Below are 17874 nucleotides of genomic sequence, written 5' to 3'. Positions count from 1 at the left end.
TATTTATAACATTGTGCTTACGTACATGAATAAATCACTACAATGCCAAATCGACATTACTGAATCCGTAGAAGTAATATTAATATTAAAAATTTCGGCATTAAAATATTGAATGCAACGAAAGCCGTATATTTTTACCCGAATTGGCATTACGATCGCATACCAGGTATTCTCAAGTCATGTTTGCCGGTAAGTTCATGAATCAACAAGTGTGTTCCTCAATAGAGACCTAATGCGTTTTATTTTTACTGTATGTTCAGAACTGTTCGTGGTATTCTCGAAGACGCGTGGAACAAATGCAATCGTTCGTCTCAAAATATGTAAGGAGATGTCAGTTTACAAAGGTTTTCACTCTGTACTGGCAATCACGAGTTTTGCACAGGGTTGAATAAGTTAGCGTTAGATATGAACAATTAACAATGTAAGCGATGTATGCGCTTTATAAATATAATTTCAGGTTAGACAAAAAGCTTTTAATTCTTTACATTTACCGTCTTCGGATCATTGTTATTCTCTAAACGATTTTCATGCTGTTTTAGTGTCCCATTATGTTGCTGGTTCCGATTATTTTTAAAATTAGTCACGAACCCTATAAAATGTGATTCGCTCAATCCGATTGCTGATCGGATTATTAATTTTAAAAATCTGTTGTACGATAGACTCCATCGCGGTATTTATTTATTTATGTGTGTGGGTTTGTTCACTATTTTATTGTTATATTGTTTTATTTGCCCCTTTTCATTTTTCTTGTACTATTTATACCTTGACAGTTTAGGCGAATAAAATAAGCAGAAACAAAAACGTAGAAAATAACAGTTATTGTTTAAATTTTCCATAATATAACAGTCTATATAACCACATTTTAATATAATACGTATTTTATTTGTTCGAATTTTGCGTTTTAGAAAGTTTTCCAGCATTAAATAATTACATGGCTGGAATTTGTTGGGTCAAGTCTTGTTTTGTTTTGTTTTATCTTATTATTTTGTTTTCATTTTTGGTTGATCCTATATTATGAGTCACTTACTGTTAGTAGTAGTATATATTTATATATTGGAATTTAATAATTAAAAGAACAGTAAGTCATATTTATCGAAATTTATTACATTACAATAAAATACTCATAAAGAATGGAAATAGACATAAGTTATGTTCTATACATAATTCAGGACATCGAAAAATGATAAAAGTTTAATGCATTGCTATAATTTGTATTCCAGCCTTCATTTTGCCTCTCGTTGTAGCGTATGGCTGCCACGTGACATGTGGTTTAGAAGTATCGGACGGTATGTTGTTTATTAATTAATGATAATTAATTAATTAATGACAATTTCTAAGAAACTTAAAATAACTTAAACTGTGAACATATTTGTATAATTATAATTAATCACGTTATTGTGACTAACATTTAGATACAACTTGTGGTGGTTTATTGAGTGGGTCTGGCGGGACCATCACCTCTCCTGGATATCCTTACGGTTACCCTAGCAACCATTTGTGTATTTGGCTGATAGAAGCATCACCAGGACAACGTGTAAGATTATACCTAGAGACTGTTGATTTAGAGCAAGCTACATCCACCTCATGTTGGGACTATATCGAGGTAGGAATTATTCTAGCATATAATTAGCACGTTCCATTGGTATGTTTGTTCAACTCCCTATATGTATCTGTCAATAAACCCAGAGACCAATGCTCATTATAGCACTAAGATAGACAAGGTCCCATACTCCCAGGTCCCAGGTAGGCTTTCGCCCATACTCCAAGAATTGTTCCATACTCTAGGTAGACATTGGACCATATTCTGGGCAGGCCTTGGCCCATACTCCAAGCAGGCCTTACCCATACTACAGACAGACCTTGGCCCATACTACAGGCAGGCCTTGGCCCATACTTCAAGCAGGCCTTACCCATACTACAGGCAGGCCTTACCCATACTACAGGCAGACCTTGGCCCATACTGCAAGCAGGCCTTACCCATACTACAGGCAGACCTTGGCCCATACTTCAAGCAGGCCTTACCCATACTACAGGCAGGCCTTGGCCCATACTACAGGCAGGCCTTGGCCCATACTACAGGCAGACCTTGGCCCATACTACAGGCAGACCTTGGCCCATACTTCAAGCAGGCCTTACCCATACTACAGGCAGGCCTTACCCATACTACAGGCAGGCCTTACCCATACTACAGGCAGACCATACCCATACTACAGGCAGACCTTGGCCCATACTTCAAGCAGACCTTACCCATACTACAGGCAGACCTTGGCCCATACTTCAAGCAGGCCTTACCCATACTACAGGCAGACCTTACCCATACTACAGGCAGACCTTGGCCCATACTTCAAGCAGGCCTTACCCATACTACAGGCAGACCTTGGCCCATACTACAGGCAGGCCTTGGCCCATACTTCAAGCAGGCCTTACCCATACTCCAGACAGGCTTTGGTCCATACTACAGGCAGGCCTTGGCCCATACTTCAAGCAGGCCTTACCCATACTACAGACAGGCCTTGGCCCATACTACAGGCAGGCCTTGGCCCATACTTCAAGCAGGCCTTACCCATACTACAGACAGGCCTTGGCCCATACTACAGGCAGGCCTTGGCCCATACTTCAAGCAGGCCTTACCCATACTACAGGCAGACCTTGGCCCATACTACAGGCAGACCTTGGCCCATACTACAGGCAGGCCTTACCCATACTACAGGCAGACCTTGGCCCATACTACAGGCAGGCCTTACCCATACTACAGACAGGCTTTGGTCCATACTACAGACAGACCTTGGCCCATACTACAGGCAGACCTTGGCCCATACTGCAAGCAGGCCTTACCCATACTACAGGCAGACCTTGGCCCATACTTCAAGCAGGCCTTACCCATACTACAGGCATCAACTCTCGTCTTTAGTCAGTCAGTCGAGTACTCTGTAAGACACAGCGCCCTGGGGAAAAGTCCCCAAGACTATCTCAAGGCCGACCCAAGACTGCGTCTCTCGTGGTGTTCTCGCCAAGACCAACTAAAACTCCTGGCAAGAGTTAAACGAGCACCAATACGCTTCAAACAGCAGAGTTATAAGCTCAAAATTGCAGATCATAAATTTTCTGAAAAGCAAATCAGTTCTGATACAAAACAGGTGACATACATCGGCATTGTGTTTTCGGTACAAAGTAAATAGATTTCTCTGACGCAGAACTGTACGATATTTTCCAGGTTTAGTCTACTCACAAAATTCATATATTTGATGTTATTACCATTAAACAAAATGTGTTCACTAGCATATGTCGTGCAGATACATAACAGCGAACGAAGTCTTTTACATAGAGGGCGCTGCGCTGCAACACATTGTAAGCATTACTTCTATAGTTAACAAGTTTGGTGTCAACAGATAACGAGACGTCTTATTTTTCATGAGTACGTTAAGATCAGTCACAAAAATATTTTTGCCATACCCCGTTAGACAATGTAAGCGAATTGGATAAACGAATAATATATGGAGTGATTTGATGGCACTGTCCATACTCCCAGTAAGTATTGGTCCATACTCCCAGTATATATTGGTCCATATTCCCGGTAGGTATTGGCCATACTCCCAGTAGGTATTAGTCCATAATCCCAGTATGTATTGGCCACACTCCCAGTACATATTGGCACATACTCCCAGTAGGGATTGGCTCATATTCCCAGTAAGTATTGTTCCATACTCCCAGTAGGTATTGTTCCATACTCCCAGTAGGTATTGGTCCATACTCCCAGTAGGTATTGGTCCATACTCCCAGTAGGTATTGGTCCATACTCCCAGTAGGTATTGGTCCATACTCCCAGTAGGTATTGGTCCATACTCCCGGAAGGTATTGGTCCATACTCCCAGTAGGTATTGGTCCATACTCCCAGTAGGTATTGGTCCATACTCCCAGTAGGTATTGGTCCATACTCCCAGTAGGTATTGGTCCATACTCCCAGTAGGTATTGGTCCATACTCCCAGTAGATAGTGGTCCATACTCCCAGTAGGTATTGGTCTATACTCCCAGTAGGTATTGGTCCATACTCCCAGTAGGTATTAGTCCATACCTCCAATAGGTATTGGCCACACTCCCAGTAGGTATTGGTCAATACTTCCAGTAGGTATTAGTCCATACTCCCAGTAGGTATTAGTCCATACTCCCAGTAGGTATTGGTCCATACTCCCAGTATGTACTGGTCCATACTCCCAGTAGGTATAGGTCATACTCCCAGTAGGTATTGGTCCATACTCCCAGTAGGTATTGTCCATACTCCCAGTAAGTATTAGTCCATACTCCCAGTAGGTATTGGTTCATACTCCCAGCAGGTATTAGTCCATAATCCCAGTATGTATTGGTCCATACTTCCAGTAAGTATTGGTCCATACTCACAGTATGTATTGACCATACTCCCGGTAGGTATTAGCCCATACTCCCGGTAGGCATTGGCCATACTCCCAGTAGGTATTGGTCCATACTCCCAGTAGGTATTGGCCACACTCCCAGTAGGTATTGGCCATACTCCAAGTAAGTATTGGTTCATACTCCCAGTATGTATTGACCATACTTCCGGTAGGTATTAGTCCATACTCCCAGTAGGTATTGGTCCATACTCCCAGTAGGTATTGGCCATACTCACAGTAGGTATTGGTCCATACTCCCAGTAGGTATTGGCCATACTCCCAGTAGGTATTGGTCCATATTCACAGTAGGTATTGGTCCATACTCCCAGTAGGTATTGGCCATACTCCCAGTAGGTATTGGTCCATACTTCCAGTAGGTATTAGTCCATACTCCCAGTATGTATTGGTCCATACTCCCAGTATGTATTGGCAATACTCCCAGTAGGTATTGGTCCATACTCCCGGTAGGCATTGGCAATACTCCCAGTAGGAATTGGTCCATACTCCCAGTAGGTATTAGTCCATACTCCCAGTATGTATTGGCCATACTCCCAGTATGTATTGGTCCATACTCCCAGTAGATATTAGTCCATACTCTCAGTATGTATTAGTCCATACTCCCAGTATGTATTGGCCATACTCCCAGTAGGTATTGGTCCATACTTCCAGTAGGTATTAGTCCATACTCCCAGTAGGTATTGGCCACACTCCCAGTAGGTATTGGCCATACTCCCAGTAGGTATTGGTCCATACTTCCAGTAGGTATTAGTCCATACTCCCAGTATGTATTGGTCCATACTCCCAGCATGTATTGGCAATACTCCCAGTAGATATTGGTCCATACTCCCAGTAGGTATTAGTCCATACTCCCAGTATGTATTGGCCATACTCCCAGTATGTATTGGTCCATACTTCCAGTAGGTATTAGTCCATACTTCCAGTAGGTATTAGTCCATACTCCCAGTATGTATTGGTCCATACTCCCAGTATGTATTGGCCATACTTCCAGTATGTATTGGCCATACTCCCAGTATGTATTGGTCCATACTTCCAGTAGGTATTAGTCCATACTCCAGTATGTATTGGTCCATACTCCCAGTAGGTATTGGTCCATACTCCCAGTAGGTATTGGTCCATACTTCCAGTAGGTACTAGTCCATACTCCCAGTATGTATTGGTCCATACTCCCAGTAGGTATTGGCCATACTCACAGTAGGTATTGGTCCATACTCCCAGTAGGTATTGGCCATACTCCCAGTAGGTATTGGTCCATATTCACAGTAGGTATTGGTCCATACTCCCAGTAGGTATTGGTCCATACTTCCAGTAGGTATTAGTCCATACTCCCAGTATGTATTGGTCCATACTCCCAGTATGTATTGGCAATACTCCCAGTAGGTATTGGTCCATACTCCCGGTAGGCATTGGCAATACTCCCAGTAGGAATTGGTCCATACTCCCAGTAGGTATTAGTCCATACTCCCAGTATGTATTGGCCATACTCCCAGTATGTATTGGTCCATACTCCCAGTAGATATTAGTCCATACTCTCAGTATGTATTAGTCCATACTCTCAGTATGTATTGGCCATACTCCCAGTAGGTATTGGTCCATACTTCCAGTAGGTATTAGTCCATACTCCCAGTAGGTATTGGCCACACTCCCAGTAGGTATTGGCCATACTCCCAGTAGGTATTGGTCCATACTTCCAGTAGGTATTAGTCCATACTCCCAGTATGTATTGGTCCATACTCCCAGCATGTATTGGCAATACTCCCAGTAGATATTGGTCCATACTCCCAGTAGGTATTAGTCCATACTCCCAGTATGTATTGGCCATACTCCCAGTATGTATTGGTCCATACTTCCAGTAGGTATTAGTCCATACTCCCAGTAGGTATTAGTCCATACTCCCAGTATGTATTGGTCCATACTCCCAGTATGTATTGGCCATACTTCCAGTATGTATTGGCCATACTCCCAGTATGTATTGGTCCATACTTCCAGTAGGTATTAGTCCATACTCCCAGTATGTATTGGTCCATACTTCCAGTAGGTATTAGTCCATACTCTCAGTATGTATTGGCCATACTCCCAGTATGTATTGGCCATACTCCCAGTATGTATTGGCCATACTCCCAGTATGTATTGGCCATACTCCCAGTAGGTATTATTCCATACTCGCAGTAGGTATTTCCCCATACTCCCAGTAGGTATCGGTCCATACTCCTAGTATGTATTGGCCATATTCCCGGTATGTATTGGCCATACTCCCGGTAAGTATTGGTACAAGACCGATTGATACAAGTGCATAACTTTCTTGTCACTTCATTTCTATTATAAACTATAGATTCGTGATGGCAGTCATGGAAGGCCTCTATTCGGTCTGGAATGTCATCGATATTCGCCAGGAACTGTTGAATCGACTGCCAGATGGATCTGGATACGATTTAAATCAGATAACAACTACGGTGGTACAGGGTTCCGTGCAAGATGGACTCCAATCCAGGGTAATTACACAGTATAATACGTAATTATTTTGCTACGCTGTGGTTTACTGTCGAAACAACAAATCCATTCCCTCATTTCAATAAATGACTAAAATGTCCATGGCAGTTAAGTTCAACTATCACCATGGGATCCTACAAAAGACAAATGCGATGGGAATGGTAATTATATTATAGTAAATTAGTACACTATCCCCCGGAATCAATAAACTCAAACTCGCACCTCCTTTTTAACTTGAATGATTGCCAGACAAGGTAACAGAACACCCGAGTTTACTAGTGGTTAGTGGAATGTGAAATCATCAGCACACGATAATCCACTTTTCATAGTTAATTGTTGACTTGATTAGCGTAACCATGACAATGCGATATAGAGGAACTGTGTTCATAACAAACATATATGTGATTTAAAATATTTCACTTTTATAAACGTTTTATACATTCCTGACAGAAAGAACAACAACAATACTTGTATTTATCCAGAATGAGAGGTATATTTAACACTAAAGTTAGATGAGTTAAAGTTAAAGTTGTTTACGTCATGCAAAGCTTGGAAGCAACTTATGTTTACAATCGCATGTGATTTGTTCTTAACAAGGAACACCTTAATACAATATCAAACATTGAATAAAAGCAGATGTGTAGTCGGCTCGTTCTTGACCTATGTCGTTGTAAGGGTTGATGTTTACATTTGCATTTTGTCTTCCTACGCAAACCATTCTACACAAAGAAATCAGTGAATTATAATCCCATGAACATGATTATTTTGCATTTGCAGCATGGACTACAAAAGGCAAACAAGTGATCAACGTCTGGTTGCAAATAAAATCCAGTACTGAATACAACAATTTAGATGTGTTTTTTTTAGTAAAATACGTCACTAACTTTACAAAACGACTGAAATAAACTCCATTTTGACGCAGAACAGAATTAAAGTAGAATAAATAGATAATGGACTGTGGTACAGTTTGTATTATGTGGGCGTATGAAAACGAACCCACGTCATTCCATAGCGCCATCAAATATGAATTAGTCATATTTTTATTTTCTGTTTGACATAGGGGAAGAAGAAGACACAGAAACGGAGCCATATTCCGGTATAATCGGTTATTAATCTCACACGAGTATATTTAATCTTTATTTAAAATATAATTATATTCATCATTATGATCAGCTTCCCTGCAACAAATATATTGAAAACGATCGTGTAACACTGACTACATTTTGCAAAGAATTTATAGAGATCTTGAAAAATGAACGCGGTAGAGAGGTTGTGGCGTGGACAAACATAAGCGCAAGTACGTCAAACATGTACAATTCTTGTACCTATAGCTTGCACTGGAGACGGAGATTGGCAATGTGGTAACTATGAATGCATCCGTGTCTCTGAGCAGTGTAACAATGTGAACGACTGCGGTGACATGAGTGATGAACTGGCATGTGGTGAGTTGTCATAGCAACACCAGAGTATGAATAATACACAATTCAAAATGAAGTGCTTTTCAGCCAGCACTGCGTCACATAGAAGCGTTTTTTGACACGTGCGTTTCGCGCTATATGCATATATATCATATCATTATGGTTTCAACACGAGTCATCTATAAAATGTGCATACTAGTTTATACAGCATCTGTCAATTAACGTTCCGTTATCAGTATATTTTGGTTTATGTAATACGGGTAGGCTACAGAGGAAGATTTGCCAAAAATTTCCAACTGTTTTCTTTTCAGACAGTCACAACAAAAGTGGCAAGAAGACAGTGCTGATCGCGGTAACTGTTTCAATCATAGTGTTTGTACTACTAGCTTCTATCTTCGCATTCTTCACATATTGCCATATATTACGTCATAGAAACACCGGCAGTGACGTCAGTAACCCAGAAGCAAAGTTGAATGCATCTTATAAAACTGCTACTGTATTCTATACTGCTGCCGGGGATGGTAACGTTCTGTTTCGGGATTTTACGGATATAGGAACAGACATAGATCAGATGAATCCAAGATTTAATGAAGACGTTGCACGGCAACCGCCGGGATTGACTCTACCCCTGTTTCGAAGTGGGCGTCACGTATCAGCGTTGCCGCCGATTGCTGACTAAGCTTTAAAGACGTACATTATAAATTAAAAGTATTACTATACAAATAAATCTTTTGTGAATTTCAGTGTCATTATAATTGTCATGCTACGTCATCAGATCGGCCATTATGTTCTTTTTATTTCGTAGCTCGTCGCATTGTCACCACTGAACACAATTTCATAATTGAAGATATGTTTCATTTGAAGTACCACAATCTAACAAAAAAATATTTGCATTTGGTTCATGTTCGCATAGGACAAATCCGCTAAATTTAAACCTGGAGAATATGTACTGAAGTTCTGTAGGCAACCGTAAACTATTAACACAGTTGAATGCCGCTTTGTAACTTGAAGTCTATAGCTAACATGTTTCACCTAACGCAACAGATAACCAAAGTACCGTATTCTCAAAAACAAATGATCTTCTTAAGTTTTAAACATCGAACATCGCATCGCTGTCATACTCGCTTGTTTCTAAAAAAGCCCCCCCCCCAATTTTTTTTTTTTTAAATGGAATCCGATACCTCATTGAAAACGAGTAAGTCACGAGATTTGTTTTTGCTTCTCGGATATTGTTTTTTTCTTATTTGCCATTGTGTCCAGTATTTTACTGATCTATTTGAACATGTTATTTGGAACAACGGGAGGAATTTATTTGGAATGACGGGAGGAATTTAGAAACATTATTTCAAGGGCAAAAACAAGTCTCGTATCTTTTCTATTAATTAAGGAAATGAACACTACATGGCATCGTAAATAGACTCAATAGAGCATACTTTAATTTATTTGCAATCTGATTAAAATCTGATGTAGTGTACGGGCTTTAATTATTTTGGCTATAAACTTATTTTAATTTTATTTTTTATTATATTTGTTATTAATGCCCTTTTATTTTATTATTTTACTTTGATTTTGAGATTTTTTTTAATTTCCGCCCTACCTACATCTGACCCGATCCTATGTAACGAGATTTCAACAAGACCCACTATCGACGATTTTAGTCAACGAATCACAGACCTCCTTCTTTAGCGCACATGACGACGTCACCGGGCAGAGTCAGGTGGCAAACACACTCAAATAAAATGGCGGATTATACCGACCGAGAATAACACGGCTTTTCAGTAAGTTTGTCATTGTCAAATGGTTCGACTTTAGATCGTTATTTCGCATAGTTATTCTGGGAGTGACGATTTTGTTTCCACCGAACACCAGTGTCTTTTTCCAGTCGCCTGCCCTGGAGACGGGTGATGTTTTGTTGACGATCGGGCCAAAATCGTCTACGGTATTGAAGCCGTAGCTGTAAATATTCATCAAATTGTATCAACATTTTGTACATTATACAACAACTCTTTATTAAAGTAATTGAGCTGATTTGGACTGGAATAAAATATTTTTTATTTGGAACACATCGCAATTGATCAGGAAATATTTGTTTGCTCCAATTTTCTGCGTCGATGCCATGGGCCGGTGACCGTTATACAATTTAAAATCAGTTTGCATTGTTTACTATAGCTGTTTACAGTGTTCTAATCATTATGATTTACTTATTTTTTTGCTTCCATTCTAGATAATTATGCTCAGTGATGTAAAATTGAAGTGATGACTGAATGAACGAACCTTGGCTGGCGAAGATGTATCTGGAAGTGTACACATATTTGTTGGAAGTGAAAAAAATATTCATTGTAATGACAAAAATTGTAAAATGCTGTGGAATTTCTTTTGCAAATAAAAATATACTAGCAATTTTCTATTAATGGTTTATTCAAGTGGACAAAATATAATGTACAGAAAGATGCCCGTATACACTGAAAAGTAAGCAACCGACAGACAGTATGAAAGGGGGGCTGTGATTGGCTGTTACTTACGCGAGATTTGAACATACATAGGCGTCGGATCCGACCAACATTATTTTACTTTGATTTTGTGATTTTTTTTAATTCCGCCCTAAAATAAAAGGGCATTAATAACAAAAGTATTAAAAAATAAAATTCAAATAAGTTTATAGCCAAAATAATTAAAGCCCTTACACTAAATCAGAATTTAATCAGATTGATTTATTTGTTAACTAGTTTCTCCATGTCACAAAACAAAGATATAGTAGCCTCAGTCTAAAATAATTACAAAATATAGTAAAATATACTTTATTACAGTATGCGAATTATTTTATATGCAGAATTTCGAAAGACATGTACTTATTCTCAGGTCTTACACAGATACCAAACAACTCGAAACGACTATATAAATGAAACATTTTGAAACAAGCTACTAAAAATATTCAATTCTATTTGTTTAATGGAATGTTTTATGGTTTTATATTCAGTTTTATTGTTTTGTATGTATTCTCAGTTCTAAAATAACTAACTATTTTATTACGATTTAATAATAAAGATTATTAAAGATTAAAGTTCAAAGCCTACGTGGAACGTCCGTCAATTGATGCGCAAAGCGCGTAATGCTGCAAGCAAAGGCTGATTATCTACAGGGTGTTGGAAACAGATAAATTGATATATGACAGATTGTTTTATTGGTTTTTAATGAAGGGTCTTTCATTTGGGTTTTTGCTTTCTTACTTATAAATGGATATATTTCTAACTGCTGTTAGATCTAGCTGATAGTTATAAATGGATATATATCTGGATATATCCTGAAAAAATAATTTTGGTCTGTCCGGGGATGACTAGTTTTCTAACTATACACTGGACTTAGATCTAGCTGGTACTTATAAATAGACATATATCAAACTAATGTTAGATCTAGCTGATAGTTATAAATGGCTATATATCTAGATATATCCTGAAAAAATAATGTTGGTCTGTCCGGGGATGTCTAGTTTTCTAACCGACTATACACGGGACTCAGATCTAAATTCTGTCTGCCGGGGTCTAGCATTCATATGGCGCTGGTAAGTATTCAAATCCTGATCCAAATTAAGTTTATGAAATAATACTAATGCTTGTGAATGATAGCGAGGGTAAACATACCACCATTGTAGACCAATATATACCTAATTCTAGACCAAATGTCTGAAAATACCTACCCGGAACCTGTTAACCGTCGGTCTACGGAAAATGTCCATACAAATCGATCAGTGGCTCATAAAAAAATATCACTTGATGACAAAAAATACTCATATATTTAATGTAATATGCATTGATTTTTTTAATTTTTGATGGTAAGTAATAACGAAAGTATATTCTAAAAGATGTTTCAAATAAAAACAAACACAACTGCATTGCTGAATAGCAAATGATCACGTAGCGTAATCCGGTCATGCTAGGTTTGAAAATTGTTGATTAATACTTGGTAGTGATTATTAATAACGTACAAAAAGTAAATTCGTTGAATTGGTATGAAATGCAAGTAAAATTCAACATAGTTTCACCGTAAGCGAATGATTCCGATCCATGTAAACAATCGATGCGATACAACCCTACTCCCTGCAATTAACCTTACGCGGATGTGCCGCCCTTTGTGGTTGGTTTTTTCAGCCATTTGGTCTTAAATGGGACCCACAAAATTAGGGATTTGTTCTAAAATGGGGACCACAATAACTGATTGTCAAATGGACATGGGTCTAAAAAGGGGTTTGCTTTTTCAAAACAAAGTATATGCATTTATTAAGATAATTTCAGTCTACTTTTAACATGCCAAGACCAAAATGAGGTCTGCTGGACAAATGGCGGGTCTAAAAAGGGGTCTACCAGACAACATTTTCGTCTAAGATGGGATGTACATTTTTGGTCCAATTTGGTCTTAAACGGGCTCTGGGTTTTGCATTGTGGTCTACACACCTATACCATATCAGCAGCCAAGTATCCCCCCGGGTACAATATGTCCGCCATTTTTTGTCTCTGACAAGTTGACCCAAGGGCGGTAGGCAAAAGTACCTGGGTTAATAGAATACTTGAAATAATACATGAATATTTTCCCTCCTTGAAACTTATTAGCTACGTTCTAAATATGAAAAAACAGTACTACGAGCATTACCGTGGTGACATGTTTTGACTCGAACTCTTACATGTATTGGTGTTGTGTCTTGCTCAGACTCTGAGTTTTAGAAAACGTACGTCGAGCGCCACGCACTTTTTGAACACGTTCGAATGGAGAACGCTTTCACCGCACTCTTCATAATAATATAGGGGTATGGCACATCTAAATATATATATATAATACCAAACAAAATGAAAGTATAACAGAAAAAGAAAAAATAACAGTAAAAAAAGTCTTTTACAAAGTAGTAAATAAATAGTTTACATATAAATGTAAGAATGCTTTATATTTTCAGGGCAGCTGGCAATCTCTGTATATTTTCTTTTCTCATAAGGAAGCATTTGTGAACGTATTTTGATATTTTGAGAATCAGTTTTTCATCTTTGTTATTTAGAAGGGTTTCTAATTTCCCTCTATTGGTATTGTTTTTAGGCTGTATTTTTAATTCTTTGAACTTATATATCGTTTATTTCATTTATGTTTAATTTACAGTTTAGAAGAAAGTGCGTTTCATCCTCTACTTCATTAGTTTTACAAATGGAACGTTTTTTGTTGGATATATGTATGTTACTGTGTCTTCCTGTTTCTATCTGTAAAACGTGCGCACTGACTCTTAATTTTGTCATTGCAGCTCTACAACTTCTAAATATTTTTCAAAAATATTATCAGTATTTAGTAACCTGTATGTGTTTAACACTGATGACCAAGTTGTGGGTATTCTGACTATGTAAATGGTTTCCAAGACTGAATGCTTCTGCCACCAGTGTGTTATGGGGCATTTAATTTATTCTAAGCCAATATTTTAGCATTTGCTTTATGCTAGAGAGAATCAGAGGGTATCTGCCCAATTCTAGCATGCATGCCAAGTTTGTTGCTTTGCAGTTTACCTTCAATAGGAATTTACAAACCTTCACATGAAGTTTCTTATTTGGAGAAAAGGTGTCTAACATAAATTTCTTTGAATTAATGATGCTGGATGTCCATATCTTACTGCAGTACAAAAGCCTAGAATGGGTTTGATGATTGAATCAAACATTTTCAAATATATTTTTTACAGGGAAATTGTTTTCAGAGATAAGTAATTGTTTAATCTTGAAACTTGCTTTTATAGCCCTGTTTTTTAAATCTATTTGTGCCATTTCAAGTTTTCCAGTTGTATGTAGTTTAATTCCAAGATAAACATAAATTGATACTATTTCAAGTTCCTGGTTTTTTACATGAAATTTCATTTTTTAAATAATTTGCCAGATTTATTAAATATGATTATTTTTGATTTTGTTATATTTATCTCTAATTTCCATTTATGGCAGTACCCTGGGCAGTATGTAGATAGTGTATTCATAGCATTCTGTAGGCCCTGTTTTGTCTGTGGGAGAATTAATAAATCATCAGCATAGAGTAGGCATGAAAGGTGATTGTTTAGTAAGGTAGGTGGGTCATTGTCAGACGAGTCTATATGATGTTTGATGTCATTTATGTAGAGCTTGAATAGTAATGGACTTAGTCCATCGCCTTGTCTTATACCTCTTTTTACAGAGAATTTCTTGGTTGTTCCATGTTTCAATTTAACACAACGCACTGAGTTTAAATAAATGGATTTTATTATTTTATAACATTTTCCTGAAATGTCATGTTTTCTAAGTTTGTACAGTAAGCCATATATAATACGTGACCTGCAATTTGTCATCCAGTGCTCGTACCGTTGCTTACGTGTACCATGCTCTGCTTCGCATTATTATGCAAGTCTGTCTTATATAAAATAAGGTAACACCATGTTCGATTATTAAAAACATAACTCACTTATCTGGGCTCAATCATCGAATGTTTGGTGTGAAATGCAGAAACTTCAATAACCGCTGTCGTGCGGTCACTCATGATGCATCACTGTCTCTAGATGCGTAGCTGCCGTTCTGTACATATTTAAAGTTAGTTCGATGACGGGCGAAAGAAGCTTACCGGAAATAAAACAACAATATACCCTCGCATCTACCGAAGCTACTGATGCGTTGTTAACAACCAACTTAAAAATTAGCTTATTCATAAAGATTTTTCAAAACTATCACATAAACAGTACGTACTATTATTTTACACTAAAATAATGATGATGTGGTTATTTGGCACTCAGCCGTCAACTACGAACACCATAAATAATGTTCGCGAACGAGAAGTCGCAGTGTGGCCGAAAATGGAACACACTGTGTCATACCCAGTCTATATTTTAGTTTCGCTAAATATTTCTCCTTTATGGCAGAAAATCAAGGAAACGAGAAATGTACGCGCAAGCGTGAAGCCGTTCCTCTTGGATACTTGCCAAAACGAAAAAAATGCCGGTGGTGGTGCTGTTCAATACTTCTTATGTCGCTAATTCATAACTTACGGCTCGAAGGATACAATGCGTTTCAAATCGAATTAAATAATATAAGCGAATGCTACATTCAGAATTGTGTACATATATAAGGTAAATTTAGACATAGTTATTCAAAGTAAATGTATGTTATTGTCATTATTCAAATAAATCGTCAACATTTAAAAATTGTCATCAATCCTGGCTTATCTTACACTTATGCCTACCGCCCTCGCTAATAAACCAATCAAAATGCTGGATGATGCCAACGTGTTCAAATTACCATAGCTCATTTGAATATGTTAATGTTAATGATTGCAAAAAAGGAAGAGATTTGCCGATGTTTTAGTACGATCTTTACCTTTGATTTTAACCACAATAAACATCGTACTCTTGAATAGGTGTCAATGACTACGGTAAAACTTGTAAGATCGTAGGTCAGGAGTGAGTGTTGTTTTAACTTGGGTATTGTGTTCTATACTCGAACGCGGAACAGAACATTTTCACGTGGTTTATTTTGTGCTTTTGGACTCCTCGCGAAATTAAAACCAAGCGAACGATTTCTACTTCTACTATCATAACAATGTAAATGACAAGGTCATATGACTTTGAGATGAAACAAGAAAGCTTGTGTTCACAATGTTCACAACATTTAATATTTAAGGTTAGTACCAGATATATTAATAGATATTTTTCATGGGCAATTTTCCTGTGATCTTCTCAGCCATATTGTAAATACTGGTCCTCGGTTTTGCTCAGTTAAGTAAAAGATATATTCAGTTTCGAAACAACTTCACCGGAATGTCACACTGGTGAAATCAACTTTGATTCAAGACCAATTAAATAGACAATCCTGCGATAGTGCTGTGCTTGTCCCGGGAAGTGGTCTTTTCCATAGTCTTACATGGCGGAGAAATAGTAGCCTCTCAGTATACCGCCAAGTTTGCTGATCGCATGTTACACATGTGGTAGCCGCAGCCTAAGATTCTTACAACAATGGAACTTTGATGGATCGCCAATAGTCTTCGACAATGACTAATAGTTGAATTCTTCTACAAATTAAAAACATCATGGAAAGTGACTGTGCTGTCGAAATAACCTGTAAAGCTGTGAACACAAAGGGCACAACCCGGACACAGACCCTGATTCTACCACCGCCACCTCCGAGCCCTTCAACCACAACCACACTGGCACAAAAAACAACTACAACGTTGTTACATCACGTTACCATCATCATGAAGCCTGAAGAGAAAATATAGCAGAATACGATCATATATGTTTTGTGTTAATATTTGCTCAGGGGATTAAGTTACGATCGGTTCCATGAACCTTCCTAATTTTTTTTTGCGGGATTGGCCGTTTCGCGGTGTTCCTTTTTTCTATGTTCCTGATCTTTTCACTGTTGCTTTATAAGAATTTAAAAAATAATCAAATTACAATGGTTAAAAGTTTAAAGAACAACCGAAAGTAGACAAAATGGAACTAGTAACAAAATAAATAAATAAATAAATAAATAAATAAATAAATAAATAAATAAATAAATAAATAAATAAATAAATAAATAAATAAATAAATAAATAAATAAATAAATAAATAAATAAATAAATAAATAAATAAATAAATAAATAATAAGCAGAATATAAAAACCCAATGAACACATAATAATATTTATATATATAAAAAATGTCAATGACTAAGTAGGTGCTGCTGTCCAATAGGTAACCCTCGACCATGAGCCCAGGCAACCCAGGTGACCCGGTCAGTGACCTTGCTTCAAAATGAAATAATTACATAGAATTACAGGAAGTAGAAGTTGGGAATGCAAGTTTGATAGTAATTTATTAATGTATTATTAAACGACAGTAATCACAATTTTCAACACATGAGTATTTCTACATGTTACACGAGAAAGTGTTCATCTTCAATATCATTTTTGTTACACAATTTTCGGAATCTGTCGCTACTTTTAACTTGTTTTCGCCCTCTTTTAATATCTGGATTGTGATTGCTCAGTCTGAATTTAGTAATTTTCAGTTCTTTATTTTTTTAGCTTTATTAAGTAATTTTCCAAAATAAAGTTTTTTTAAATTTTTTGTATGCACTCAGTTTGTTATTTGTATTAGTGTATTGTCAGATATCATCATTAATTAAGTTAATCCAATGCTTTATAAATACATTTTATATTTTGTAATATTTATGATTTTAGTTCATTATTATCTTATATCTTTGTATTTGTGGATTTCAGTACTGAGTCAAGTTTATTGTACCACTTACTTTTGACAGTCTTAGTCTAATTAGGAAGGGTTTTGAGATTTGTTTAGGTGGTTGATATAGCTTTCAAAGAGAATAATGCTTTCATTCCTTTGTAATTCAGGTGTTTTATAGCAGCTTTAAATTTTCCTTTAGGGCTAAGGACAATACCTAAATTATACTTTCTCACAATGTTAATCACATTTTCTTCAATAATTCACTGTCATAGAGTTTATTATTTTTTATTAAAAACCATAATTTTTGTTTTTTCTGTGTTCTCAGCGATATTTTTTTTATTTC

At 37.2% G+C, this 17874-nt stretch overlaps 1 protein-coding gene and 1 long non-coding RNA gene across 2 annotated transcripts; both read left to right on the top strand.

The window, feature by feature from the left end:
* Window positions 1–179: 179 nt before the first annotated feature.
* Window positions 180–9060, top strand: LOC144353805 (membrane frizzled-related protein-like). The gene is made up of 7 exons (XM_078010092.2): window positions 180–189; window positions 1221–1286; window positions 1413–1603; window positions 6758–6917; window positions 7976–8011; window positions 8247–8357; window positions 8645–9060. The coding sequence occupies exons 1-7, from the start codon at window positions 180–182 to the stop codon at window positions 9010–9012; spliced, it is 942 nt and encodes a 313-aa protein (XP_077866218.1). The 3' UTR covers window positions 9013–9060.
* A 968-nt stretch (window positions 9061–10028) lies between these two features.
* Window positions 10029–10740, top strand: LOC146734944 (uncharacterized). The gene is made up of 2 exons (XR_014931296.1): window positions 10029–10111; window positions 10558–10740. It is a non-coding gene; the product is annotated as an uncharacterized LOC146734944 (long non-coding RNA).
* The last annotated feature ends 7134 nt before the right edge of the window (window positions 10741–17874 follow it).

Source organism: Saccoglossus kowalevskii, chromosome 13 (assembly GCF_978046115.1).
Source record: "Saccoglossus kowalevskii chromosome 13, keSacKowa6.1, whole genome shotgun sequence".
In the NCBI taxonomy this organism is placed as follows: Eukaryota; Metazoa; Hemichordata; class Enteropneusta; family Harrimaniidae; genus Saccoglossus; species Saccoglossus kowalevskii.
Note: the sequence above shows the minus strand (reverse complement) of the source record. Positions and strands in the feature narration are given on the sequence as shown.

Bases quoted from the DNA above. Each gene is read 5' to 3' on its own strand.
- LOC144353805 (XM_078010092.2), top strand. The intron at 1,287-1,412 runs GTATGTTGTTTA...ACTAACATTTAG, and splicing joins TGGTTTAGAAGTATCGGACG to ATACAACTTGTGGTGGTTTA. The intron at 1,604-6,757 runs GTAGGAATTATT...TATAAACTATAG, and splicing joins CATGTTGGGACTATATCGAG to ATTCGTGATGGCAGTCATGG.